The following is a 14,226-nucleotide window of genomic DNA, read 5'->3' on the forward strand; positions in this document are numbered from 1 at the left end:
AGTTTGGGAGAATTACAAAAGACTTAATAAAAATAATTGATTTGACTGATTAAGTTGGCTCAGTACACTCTGAGCAACTTTATGTTTAAGACAGAAATGGAATTTAATCATGTGGAGAGTAAACAATACGGTCATTGGTAGAGAAGTTTCCCAAGAAGGAAGCATGATACAATTAGTCATCTCAAGTTCTCTTCATTAATAAGCAACTTTTACCGCCAGGAAATATATGAGGTGTGTCCTAATGTATCATGTGTACATAAATTTAGGGTTCCAACTGGATAGGCTTCACAGATTCTCTAAAGTGGATATCACATATTTACCCAGGATTGTCTGAGGTGTTTCTGGATGGGGCGTGGTTTTAGGTTTGGGACGTGGACGATGGGTCCTTTTTGTTGGAGCTGAAGGAAGAAAAGTTAGGGTTAATATGGTGCTTATGACTCCATAAACTGTAACTAGGGTGATTATAGCTTTAAGATTCCTAAAATTTGAGAGCTTGAGTTGAGAAAACTTTATAATTTAGTTTAAAATGTTCTCCTTTGGTATCTTGCTTCTGATAGTAGACAGAGACTAAGATAGTACATATAATTATGTTTAAGAAATTTTAGAGAATATCATTATTTTCTTAAAAGTTTTCCTAACCCAAAACTGGTTGCAAACTCCAATAATGTGTGAACAATTCAAGCCAACTTTAGAGTACTCACCTATAATTTAAGATGACTAGGCTTGAGCAAATTTTTCACTTGCTAATTTACTAGAATAAGTATATACAATTCTCTGAGACATCAGCAAAGCCAACATGGTTGTATAGACTTGAAAGATAGAAAGTAAGCTGATTAAAGAAATTACATGGTATTGTTGGCACTGAATTTTGCAGTCTAATGGGAGACATATGGGAACATATACTTGGATCTCGCCTCTAACAGTATGTTTTAAAGACTCAGATTGACATGACACAATTTTAAACTGGGATATGGAACAGATAGCTGCCTTAAATTCAGTCCAGATACATTTCTATAAAAAGGAAGAAAACCTCCCGTATTTTAAGATGAGTTGTGTAATAGGATAACAACAGAGGGTGGCACAATCATCTACTCAGAACCACAGGAAAGCTTGACACCAAATTAAAAACAAGCACTTGCTGAGGGACATAGAGAGTCATTACCTAAAGATGGTCCAGGAGTAATTGGTCCAAAATCTGGTGTAAGACATGACCAAAAACAATTTTAAAAGGAAAATATCAAACACATGAAAAAAATCCATCAATTTTCTTAAAAATGAAGTTCAGTTGTATAGCATTGCTCCTGTAGCCAGAAAGAAAAATCTGAAAGTCTTTTTTCCTTCTTTTCTTTCTTGGCACTGAAGATTGCACCCAGTGCTCTTCTACCACAGAGCTATATCCTTAGGTCTTTAAAGTTTTTAAGTGAGGATTCACAGATATTTACTCAGAAGACCTGGATATAGTCCTAGAATTTTCACATGGCTAGCTACAATTCTTATTTTTTAAAAATATAATCTGATAGTACAATAGATAATCATGCCTAGAAAACTCCTTAGACACTTACATAATAGTATTATGGTTAATGATTATGAGCAAAACACATGAAAGTATAGTGTATAACACTATAGACTGGAAAACAAAGCCTTGGTCATGGTAAATACAATTGCTGATACACTGAAGCAGACAGAGTGGTGAACAACCAAAATAAACAATGCCTTTCTTTTTAATTGAGAGTCCACTTTGGAAAAAGACCAATATTGTTGTCTAACGAAGGCATACAAAGAGGTAATTACAGAAGCCACTTAGTCCATGCACCTTGTTTGTACATTTCTCTATTATCAGGACAGAAAAGGCCTGACACTGGAGAATAGAAGTGCAAGTTAGTGGCTCAAATCCAATCACTGAAATCAAATATTCGAAGTCTTTCTTGACTTTCTAAAAGTAGTATCCCTGCCCACAAGGGAGAACGCAGACATTACCTTCCTCACATCCAGGTTGAGCTTCAAATTTGTAGCCTAGTGCCATGTACACTTAGCACCTTGTTCTTTGTTTAAACAGTTTCTGCTAATTGTGGTAATAAATCTACAAGCAGTTCAGATTTCAAGGTCTATACAAAATAACCCATGAAAGTTTTGCTTCTCTAAGAATTAACTATATGCATAACAGATAGCAAAACACATGCAAGTATATGTTTCTGCCTACAACTATTTATGGTCTCCAAAAAATAGCTTTCTCCCTCTAATAAGTACTTTATTGCTAATGTAGTATTTAATAAAAATGCATGACCACTTGTATTAAATTTGCTAATTAGATACTTAACTAGGTAAGTTTTCCAAAAAAGTGAAATGTAGTTAAATGTCAGAATAGCAAATAAAATACTCAGGTAATGAGGAAATCCTCATGAAAATAACATGAGGAAGTCACACACATCTAGTAGTAGCTATACTTTATGGGGCAGTGGCAGTGAACCTATGTCATCTGTGCTAATGTGGCCTGTTTGTATCACTGAAAGCTCCAGAAGGTTCTGTATCACTGTCTTGGGCCTTCAACCTTAAAGTCATGTAAGTTATTGGGTGGCATGTTAGGCTGACAATCCAATACCATGCCTAATGGCATGCCACAAGGTTAGAAAGAGTATATTATTTACCTGGTTTAGTCTGATGAACCTTTGGGCTTACTGTGCTTTTATGTTTGGGCCGTGGACGACGAGTTCTTGTTCGTTGTGTTATTTTTGGAGCTAAAGAAATGAAACTGATTATTATAGTTACAGGACTCCAGAAGCTAAAGAAAGAATTACATGACATTAGGTTTTCAAATATTTACTCAGCGGACTAAGTGCCTACTTAGGCAAGCCCAGGGACTTGGGGGTTTGATTCTCTGCACCACATGCCACACTGATCCAGCCCCTGTGTGTGCTTAACAGGCCACAGAGTCCAGGCCTGTTGGTGCACACCTGTAAACCCAGAGCTTGGGAGGCTAAAAACAGGAGGATCACTATAAGTCCAAGCTGCATAGTGAGACCCTGTACCAAATACATTAAATTTTTTTAATTAAAAAAAACTCATAGCAAAAATTTTCCTGCTCTTCATGAGAAATGAGAAAATTTTATCTATTTGTGACTGCTCTATGAGAACTTTTTCTTTCTTTTCTTTTCTTTCTTTCTTTCTTCTTTCTTTCTTTCTTTCTTTCTTTCTTTCTTTCTTTCTTTCTTTCTTTCTTCTAATGTATTTAGTACAGGGCCTACAGGGTCTCACTACACAGATTGGACTTGTAGTGATCCTCCTGTTTTTGGCCTCCCAAGCTCTGGAATTACAGGCGCATGCCACCATGCCCAGTCTAAAAATTTTCTTTTTTCTTTGTTCTTTTTATGTATTTGGTAGAAGGTCTGCAGAATCTAGAAGGTCTCATTGCATAGATCGTAGATGGGACTCGTAGTGATCCTCCTGTTTTCAGGCTCTCAAGCACTGAGATAGCAGGCACGCACCACCATACCCAGTATCATTCCCACTTTCCTCACACCCCCAGGGCTGGTGTTGGCATAGCAGGCTCAGGGATTGAACCCAGGTCCCTGTGTCTGCCTAAGTAGGCGCTTTAATTCACTGAGCTATCTGGCCAGCCCGATCTTGTCTCTTTGAACTAAAATGCTTTTCTGGTAGTCTATATGTCAAACCTTTATTTATTTGTTTGTCTATTTTTTTTTTTATGTATTTGGTTGTTACAGGATCTCACTATGCAGTTCTGACTCAGTGATCCACCTGTTTTCAGCCTCTCCAGTGCTAGGACTACAGGCATGCGTCTCTATGCCTGGACTCTGGCCAGCTCAGCCCACCCAGGGGGCAGGACTGGTGCAGTAGGTGGTGCCAGGATCAAACCATAGTCTCTGCACTTGTCTAAGCTTGCCTAAGCAGGTACTTTAGTCTGCTGAGCTATCTTTCTGGCCCCATAAAACCTTTTTATTTTTGCATTCTACTAAAATTTCTTTTGATAAGGACAAACATATATCATTTTACTGTTCTGAAAACTTTTAGTAGTTGCTGGTATCAGGTTATCAGAAAAGGTCACAGATACAAAGAAATTCAGATACACAATATGTTAAGATTATATCATAGGACAACATAGGATCAGCTGCTTTTGGAAGACTATTTTTAGAAATCACTTGGTTTGGCACAGATCCATTAAAATTACTAGAATAAGCACATTTAATTTTATGAAATCACTAATACATAATAAAATTGTCCCACATATCATAAAAGAGCAGACAGTAAGATGCCCACAGGATTATACTTGATGTTTAAAGGATAGACATTCCTATACATATTTGAAATTCAGCTTTACTTGAGTAGACCCACAGGCTCTATAAAAATTAATAGATCCAACTAATATGGGAGATAGAGTCTGTGTACTAGCTGCTTATAGGTTTATTTATTTATTTATTTATTTATTTTTTGCTTACAGGTTTATAACCAAGTACTTCTTTTTAGTATTTTCAATAAATACTTAAAATGAGAAATATAGTTTGATGATGAGAGAATAATGAGAAGAATCATATAAAGCCAACCATCCTTAAATTCCCCAAGATAATGTCAGAATATACAATGAGCAGAACATACAGGTGCTTAACAACATAAAATATTATTACCTAATGTTGTCACTTGAGCCTCATTTCTTAGAATTGCAGGTTCAGTACCTGTGGTAGGAACTGATCAAAAGCAATACAATAAACAACATAGACTAAGAGATACAGAAAAAATATCTTAAAGTCAAATATTCTTAAGCTTATCATATTTAAAGGGCCTTTCTTTTTATTTTTTCTGTTGTCTGTTCCACTTTATTGCTAAGTAGTGTTACGTGGTAAGGCTGTATTGCAGGTTATTTAACAATTTGTCTACTACAGGATATCTTGACTAAACTCAGTTTGAGGCTATTATGAGTACAGCTGATTTGAGCATTTTTGTACAAATTCTTTTTTTTTAATGTGTTTAGTATAGGGTCCACAAGGTTTCACTACACAGATCAGACTTGTAATGATCCTTCTGTTTTCAGCCTTTCAAGCACTGGGATTATAGGTGTGCGCCAACAAGCCCAGTCTCAATCACAGTCTCAGCATGCCCCTGGGAGCAGGACTGGCACAGTATACTGGGGGTTGAACCTTGGTCTCTGCATGTACAGATTCTTTTATGAACACAAGTATTCATTTCTCTGGGACAAATATCCAAGAGTATAAATTGCTAGGTCATATGACAGCTGCATGTTTAGTTTCATAAGAAATTGTCACACTGTTTTCCAAAATGGTAATATCATTTTAGAAGGCATGACTGAAAAAACATCTTGAGTGTTCAAATAAAAAAAATACAATAAAAGACATAGTACAAAAAATTGTAGAATAAATGTGTTTGTTGTGAGGGGCAGTATTCTGAATGGATAAATACAATGTGTCTTTTATTCACCTTAGTATTGAACACCCTTCATTGATCAAATGTTCATGACAATTTATGTAAAAACATTTGTGGTGTATCTTCACCTACTGTATTCCTTGAATCTGGTGCCATGTAACTTTTGGCTCTTACCCAAATTCAAAATGACCATGAAATATAAACATTTTGAATAATCCAGCCAACCAGGATAGCACAACTGAGGACACTCACACAAGAGGACCTTCAGCACTACTTCAGAATATAACAAAAACAATGAGATAAGCCTGTTTGAAGCAAGAAGTATTTTGAAGGATATTAATGGCAATATATGTTTTGCTATAATATTTTTTAAAATGTAAACATTAAATGTATTTTTATCATAGTTTATACACTTCCATCAGTTATGTGTCTTTATTACTATTTAGTGTTAGAAAAGCATTTTTGAACTCTGGGAAAACAACAATTGTTGTGTCCACTAACTGGCCAAGCTGTTGTATCTATTTATCATATAAGACAGATGTACCATTTCTATGTTGCATATATATAAGGCTCAACAAAAGTATTTTTCTGTGTTCAAATTATTCTAAAAATAATATTATAAAATTTGATGCTATCTGGAAGGATTTCACCACTTTTACTAATTTGATTAGAACATTAGAAGATGGGGGAGGTATCAGAAAATGATGTTAATCTGTATATTTGTTGGAGCTATAAAAGTGTAGTATAAAGGTAAGTTGTGCCTTTTTTATCATAATAAATATAAAGTTGCTTATCATTTTTTCTTATTCATTTATTCATCTCAAATGGTTCAATAGGAGATTATTTGAGTTATGAATGGAGATGATTAAGAAAAATTTTGCAAGGTAATAATGTAAGTTTTTGTCTAGATAAACAGGGTTCCTACATATCTATACTATTCTGAATGGTTATTCATAGATACAAAATTTACTAAGAATGAAATTTGATATTAGAGTCTCTTTTTTCATTGAAATTAGGAGACCACATATAGTATTCAAATTTTCCACCATTGGAAATACCTTATACAGTCACACAGAGACTAACTTCTCCTGATTAAATTCCACAGCGCAAAGTTAATTAAAGCCATATTCAAGAATTAATGGCAAAAAGAATTAATGGCATGCAGAAGAGAAGATGAACCCAGAACAGCCCCATAAAAATATTTATAACTGATTTGCTTTCAAACAGAAACATACAATACTTATTTTGTTTGAAACTTAGTGTTATGAGATAAATAATCAATGGAAAAGTTTGACTGCATTTGAATAGTATGGACCCCAGGAAGAAAGAAGTCTCACAAGGCAGTGACAATGATGTGCCATCATCAGAGGCTCCAGCCGGGTTTTCTTTGCTTCCCCTTATGTCTATAAATTGTGCCCAAATACAAGTAAAATCTCCTGGTCTAGAAAGAATGGATGGTCAGAGCACTGGACACTTTTTAACAGTATCAAGCAATCTGAATGTCTCTGAAGGGGGCTGAGGGAAAAATACTATTCAGATGTTAGAAGCTGAGCAGATGAGAAAGCCCACCTTGATGTTAAAATGACCTCTGTTGAAAATAGTCAACAATTTTTAGAAACAAATGGAAAAGAGGTTGAATGATGATTGCAAATACAAGAAAACAGGTAATGATGAAAGAGGCGGGAAGGACAAGCTCAGAGAATTACAGACCACGAAGGCATCATTACCTATGGCTATGGATGGAGTCTGAGTCGCGAATGTAACCAGATCAAAGGCTGCATCATTCAAAGAAAACAAAAAGAAACAAGTCAGGAGCTCTTCGGTACTTATTAATGTTTAATTTAGCACATGCAGAAACTGATTCATGCTAAGTTGATGTCAATTTACTAAATGAGACATTCTCTCTTATCAAACAAGCACTTTGTGGTATTGAAAACTTAGAAAAAAACTTAATTATAAAATATTGAAATTCTTAGAATTTTTGTACAAATATCTTGTTACATAGTGAAATATCAGTCAGTTAATAATTATTATTTGAAATTCAGTTAGATAAGTTAAAGGAAGTCAGTCTACCAAGGAAGAGCACAGACTCAGCCTTGGGTATGTATTATCTAATAGTAATTGCCAACACCACTGCCAAAAGTTTCCATATACGGAAAATTTAAACCTTCTGCTCATTACAAGTACACAATATGAGGCGTACATATGCTTTAGGAAAATGGAGCTAGATGTTGTAGCACATGCCTGTAATCTCAGCACTCAGAAAGCTGAGGCAGGAGGATTACCGAGAATTCAAGGTCAGTCTAGAATATAAACTGAAACCCTGCCTTAAAGAGGAAAGAGAAAGAAAGAGAGAGAGAGAGAGAGAGAGAGAGAGAGAGAGAGAGAGAGAGAGAGAAGAAAGGGAAGGAAGGGGAGGGAAGGGGAGGGAATGCAAGGATGGAGAGAGGAGGGGAGGGGAGGGGAGGGGAGGAAAGGAAAAAAAACAAAAAAGAAAACTATCAGGTATTCAGATATAACATTGACTGATTTCCCATCTATGCACTGATTTATTCACTTAGCATTTAAAATGTTATTGCACCTAGTTTGAGACAATAATCAACAAAATCATGTACTTGGGTTTTTATGTTTATATAATATATAAACATCTATAGCAAAAATTTCAATACCATTGCTAAATGAAAACATTTTGTTAAACTAAAACATTGGAAATTGTTTACCAGATTGTGTTGGTGGAATATCTGGATTTGCTGTGACCTGGGGCTTAGGAAGTAATTGCATTGGTGGTTTTGAATCTGAAGAAAAAGAGTGTGCTGTAGTTAATGCCATAGGTGATCTGTAAGGGTGAATTTTATAGTAATTTACATACAGTTTTCTTATTAATAAGAGTCAAGGTATTGAAAGTAATGATTACCAGGCTCAATTTGGGGTACATCTGGTCTGTGTGGAGTTTTAGGTCTCTTAGATGGCTTAGGTGCTAAAGAAAAAGGTATCAAAAATTAGCAGAATGGTCTTGGTTGTGTCTGTCAAAATTAAAGACAATATAAGTTAAATAAAGACACCATATAAATTCAGTGGAGATATAAAAATTAAGCCATGTTGTATTGGAGGGGTGGAAAAAGTCTTCATTTTAGCTAAACACATGTATCATTAATTTTCCTTTCAGGAAAATGCTTAAGTTTCCTCTCAAAAATACACTTAAAGCCTGTCTCTCAGTAAGTACTGATAACTGTCATAAGGTATTTTTTCCTATGTAAATCATTTCAAAAACAACAAAGTTTGTTAATTGTGTTCTTGATAGGTTCTCTTTAATACAAAATAGCATTATAGGTTGCTAAAAATTGCTTAGGAAGAAATCTAAAAAGTAATTCATAAACACTTGAGGTTATACAGGATAAAAATGTTACGTTGCAACTAATTTCTGGAAGTTTTCAAAGCAAAGGAGTGACAAATTGATTGTAAATGCTGAGAAGTTACAATGAAACAATTATAGTCATCAGTACTAAAAAAAAATAAAAGAAAACCATCTTGGGACTTCTTTTTTTTTTTTAAATTTTTATTTATTTATGTGTGTGTGTGTGTGTGTATGTGTGTGGCCAGCTCAGCCCACCAGGGGGCAGGGCAGGCTGGCATGTGGTGTTGGGGGATTGAACCGCGGTCCCTGTGCTTTGCTAAGCTTGTTCTAAGTAGGTGCTTTAGACCACTGAGCCATCTCACCAGCCCATCTTGGGACTTCTAATGTCCTCAGATTTGAAAGACTACAACTAGGTCTTGGGCCCCAGACAAAAAATGGCCTACAGTTATCTAAACATGCTCAAGAGCATTGTTCTAAGAAACAGAAAAACTGAAGAAGTCATTATTCATATAGCCATTTAGAGAGTCTCACAAACTCAGTGAATAAAGCAATGAAGTTACAACACAGCACTAAGGAAAAGAGTCTTTTTTTTTTCAGCCTGGAATGAGCACAGAAGTTCCAGGGAAAGAGCTGGTGTTTTGCTTAATACCAGCACATGTGTGGCGGGGGGGATGGAAGGTCAGCGGAGAGCCAGGAAATCATGTTGGAAACTATAGACCTTCCCAAAGTGAGCACATCAGATTCTTGTGAAACTCTCCTATCTTCAGGTTGTTCAGACTCAGAAAATGGGGAGGAAGCATGGATAGAATTGTGACAGATGGTAGAAATGTGGTCATGCCTGGGGTGGAGGTGGAAAAGCCAGAGACAACCTGGGAAAGCACTTGAAAGGGGTAGACTTACGGAGTCTGGCTACCAGGGGCTCCATACCGGGGCTGGTTCAAGAGTGATAGAAGCAAAAAGCCAAGATCACCCAGAATAACCAAAGTGGCGTTAAGAGGAAGGAGAAGCCATGCCTCAAGCTGGCGTGCTCTACCTCGCACAAGCACTTTTTTCACAGTATGATTTCCCTTTAAAAATTATCCCATTTACTCCACTCTCCCGCTTACTTCCTCATACTTCATCTTCTGTGAATATATATCAAATGTAAGATTTTGAAATGCCTTATTTTAATAACTTACTTAGGAGGGGCTTCCTACTATATGTAGTTAATAATTACAAACAAAATACAATGCTTTATCAAATATACCATATGTAGCATGCATATACTAAGTAAGTATTGATGTTAAAATATAAAAATCAAGTATTATTGGTTCCTAATGTCCGGCTGCTCAGGTAACTAGGAGCTATTGAATTAAAAGCTACCAATGCCACTTTGGGTATCAGTTGGAACCCTGAACACCACATTTACCAGGTTCGGACTTGGGTACTTCTGGGCTACGTGTAGTTTTAGGGCGGGGTCGACGACCAGGTCGTTTGGTCTTTGGTGGAGCTGAAGAAAGAAAATTACTAGTTAACACAGGAAGTGCGGCTTTCCAAACTGATGATAAATATTTTCATATCCTAGAAGTTTACTTAAACCCTTTGATTTATGGTGGGCATATCCTTTTGTTTTTTAAGTTTTTTCTCATTATTTACCCAGTCAGGTTATTAAATTTTTTGTCCAATATTTTTAAACTGTCCAAGAGACCTCCCTAGTCTTCCACTTGATATGGAAAAACTTAAAAACATTGTGTACAATTTACAGGAGGCAGTCACGTAAAATTTTGCAGGTAGATGCTGAAGGGGTGTATGAGAAGAGAAGCTATTAGTGATAAAAAATTATTTGGATTAATATTCAAAAGAAGTTTTTCACTTTATATTTTAATATTCCAACCAGTAATACATGCAAACAGCTTTGAATTCAGAAGTTCTTTCAAGGGACAAAACTTTAAAAAAATGAGGTAGATTTATAAACTATATATATACACAGAATTTAGCATTTTTTTCCAGAAATAACAGAGCATATAAACACAAGTGGCTATTAATGAATAAATATATGAATGTGACCCTGACAATACAGACATCCACAGTGTTGAAGGGAGGAAGCAAAGGTCACCGTTTGGGTTATAATTGTATAACCTAATGTCAGCAAAGGTTTACTTCCCAGTTTTCCCAGTGCTAAAACTCCATTAACAATCATTAAGAAGTAAAAAGACAGGAGGTACTGAATTAACTAGATTGAGCAAATATAAATGGTGTGCTTTTATTTATATAAAGACTACCTTTTCTTTTGAAATTGACTCCTGTGCTTTTAGAAAAAGTGAATAAAATTGTATCCAGTCAGTTCAGTTTGGAAAGAGAAATGGAAAAAAAAGCCAGGCATGATTCTCATTTGGAAGATGTGAATGTAATAAAATAACCAGTTCATATTAAAGGAAAATCTGGGTAATTGGTTAAGGTGGCACCAAACACATTTATTTTGCTCTTTTGAAAAAAAAAAAAAAAGCTATAATGATCCAGTGTGTGTGTATATGTGTGTGTGCGCGCGCATGCAAGTGCGCGCTCGCACGCACATGTTTCACTTTAAATGGGTTTCCTAGTGACACGTGAGGGTATTTATATCTGGAAGAGCATAGCGCTTTCCAAGAAAGCCTGCAAATGTAAGAATTTTGGAAAGTTAGGAAAAACAACTCCCGAAGTAGAAAGTGCAAATATTTCCTAGGGAACTCAGGAGCCTTCGCTGGAAATAACAGCTTAAAACAAGCCAAGGACAAATTCCTCAAATATAAGGCAGGATAAGAAAGAAGATATCAATCATAATCGGGATAGCTTGCACTGGTGTCTGTCTCAGAGCCCTTGTTCAGGAAAGCATGGGCATAACATAGATATTCTGGCAAAAGTAGCTGGAAAAAAATCTGAAGAACAATTAAGCAACATTTTCAAAACAAGCCAAAGCTACAAAGTCAAGATTAGATGGTATTAAAGAAATAGCATCCGTTTACAACTAATTGAAGGAAGCTTCATTACCTTTTGTTGACTGTGGCAGCGGTAAAGTCTGAGATTCTGGGGCTGTAATAAAAGCAAGTAATATCAAAAAGCAGGGCTGAGGAGCACAGCTCAGGTAGAAACGAACTGTTCTTTACCGCAAAAAGTGTTATTGCCTGGGTGAACGAGCAGCTTCTTCCAGCTTATGACAATGACATTCACTTATCCTACTTCTTTCCATGAACACAATACAGAATTGAGAATCCTCATTTTTCTTGTTGATTCGTAGTTATGGCCCTCATTACCCAATATTCCAGTGCTGTTCCCATTGCTATGTTAGTTTTGAATAATCTCCTCCATGCTGGACCTGACATTCTTTTTCACACACATTTACATGCGTAACACACACACACACACACACACACACGAATTAAGTTATCAACCAAGAGGTTGATAACTTAAGTATTTCTGTTTTGCTTCACATTGTATATCTATTGCCAGTAAATGAGTTAATCATACATAAAATGTAATTCAAAATGTAGCCTCAGATGTTAGGAAATGCTGAATAACAATATTATTTTAATATTCTTAAAGATAAGCACTCTAGTTTTCTTTGAACTAGCAAGTAAATAATACTTTGTGGACTAGAATGTGGTTTGGTTTTAATATCCATTTTGCTTGTGAAAAGAATGAGTTCATTCCAATAGTTTTTTTTTTTTTTTTTTCCGGAACCAGGGATTGAACTCAGGCCCTTGAGCTTGCCAGGGAAGCGCTTATTCCACTGAGCCATCTCCCCGGCCCCCTTTACCCTTGTTTTTTTTTTTCCCCAATAGTTTTCTTATTATGCCACAGAATAAAAAGAATTAATGTCTTCTAAGAACAAAATTCAGAAGGAATTTTATTTTTGAAATAGAAAAAAGTGATTCCTTTTTTCTTACAGAAATTCACTTAGCACTTACTGACCATTTTAAAGGATTTAAATGATTCTGTGACTTACAAATTTCAGATAGGCCATTATCAGGAGTTAGCCCTGATATTTCTGGATGAGGGAAAGAGGCAGATTTGGGAGAAGAAAGTAGCAACTTCGAGAAAAATCATAGCAACAATAGTTTCATTAAAGGAACATCACAACAATTATTATTTAAGCAACAGAAAAAGAAAATACAAGGACAAATAATACAAGGATTTTTCATTTATTCTGAAAGCAGGGTGCTTTCTAAAAGTAAAATAATTTTCTACCATGTAGAGCTCTGTCCAAAAACTATTTTTGGTAAGAATATATAAGAGGAGATATGAACACTAAAAGACAGTAACTGAAACCGAATACAGTTATGTGCCCACACATACAATTGTGATTTCTTAAAATCTTGTCCAGAAACAGATTGTAATAGGAGAATGGTCAAGTGTAGTGGTGTATTGTATTAAAGTAGACATTGAAGTAAAATCATGGCTGTGTGCAAGTTTTTATGTATAAGACAGAGGGAGAAGGATTAGGAATGAGAATCTGGATGTCTCAGATTCTATAGGAAAACGGGGGATAAATATCAGTACATGAAACAAATATCAAGAAAACATTGATATCTGAAAGTAATAAACAACAAAAAGTTCTTTTGAAACTTTAAAGCTTTTATGCATAAAATTTACATCTAAAAGTGGGAGAAGGGCTGGGGTGATAGCTCAGTAGAATAAGCGCCTGCCTGGCAAGTACAAGGTCCTGAGTTCAATCCCTAGTACCAATAAATAAATAAATAAATAAAAAAAAAACAACAACAACATAAAAGTGGGGAAGTAAGTGAATTTTGCTTCTTGTAGTATCTATTAAGTTCCTGATCACGTTTCTGGAACTTCAAAGAACAAGTACGTATCATAACAAGACCCATCATATTAAATAGCCATAAAATGTTAGGAATCACATTATAAAGTTATGCATAAGAAAGCCGAGAATGGCCTATAATTAAGGCACCACCTCAGTATAAAACAAATACAACACACTCTGATTTGCAACTAGTATAAGGACAATTTACAATCTTATCCACTGGATAAGAAGCTATGTAAAACAAACAGCTGAAACTAGAAATCTCTTCACTTTGGGGTCCAGTAGAAATTTGAAAAACCAAATGTTATTGCCACCTTAAAGATTAACCTATGTAGGAAACACTTCTTGTGGTATGAAGTAATTAAGTTACAGCATGATGGGTGGTGGCTGTGTTTTCTGGAAAAAGTACAGGCCTGTGCTACTACAACATGCCCAAACCAACATGGGTTTTTCATGTGCTGACTAACTCAGCAAGGAAACCTGAGGAAGAGCAAGGTAAATGGACTGAGAAATGGAAAAGTAAGTGTGTGAGGAGAGGACTGGGAAGGGTCAGCGAACTTTTCAAATAAAAAAGCTCTTGATGTTACGTGCTCTCATGAACCTTGGCCAGAAACCTTTCATAGAGCTACAAAAGGAGTCTTGAGGGTTGTTTTTTTTTTTTTTTTTTTTTTTTTTTTTTTTTTTTTTTTTTTTTTTTTTT

General features: G+C 35.6%; 1 protein-coding gene across 13 annotated transcripts in view; it reads right to left on the reverse strand.

The window, feature by feature from the left end:
* Positions 1-14,226, reverse strand: part of Abi3bp (ABI family member 3 binding protein) — a 275,396-nt gene that overhangs the window by 81,192 nt on the left and 179,978 nt on the right. For 8 of the 13 annotated variants that reach the window (XM_023721261.1, XM_023721265.1, XM_023721264.1 and 5 more), the window contains 9 exons: positions 11,753-11,794; positions 10,155-10,235; positions 8,306-8,368; positions 8,112-8,186; positions 7,119-7,166; positions 4,638-4,697; positions 2,646-2,735; positions 1,163-1,195; positions 321-398 (listed from right to left, as the gene is read on the reverse strand). The exons of 3 other annotated variants lie outside the window; for them this stretch is intronic. In XM_023721261.1, coding sequence (XP_023577029.1) covers positions 321-398; positions 1,163-1,195; positions 2,646-2,735; positions 4,638-4,697; positions 7,119-7,166; positions 8,112-8,186; positions 8,306-8,368; positions 10,155-10,235; positions 11,753-11,794 — 570 coding nt within the window. The remainder of the gene's footprint in view (positions 1-320; positions 399-1,162; positions 1,196-2,645; positions 2,736-4,637; positions 4,698-7,118; positions 7,167-8,111; positions 8,187-8,305; positions 8,369-10,154; positions 10,236-11,752; positions 11,795-14,226) is intronic. 2 more of the 13 variants (XM_023721260.1, XM_023721257.1) reach the window with 2 other exon arrangements.

Source organism: Octodon degus, unplaced genomic scaffold, assembly GCF_000260255.1.
Source record: "Octodon degus isolate 3935 unplaced genomic scaffold, OctDeg1.0 scaffold00081, whole genome shotgun sequence".
NCBI lineage: Eukaryota > Metazoa > Chordata > Mammalia > Rodentia > Octodontidae > Octodon > Octodon degus.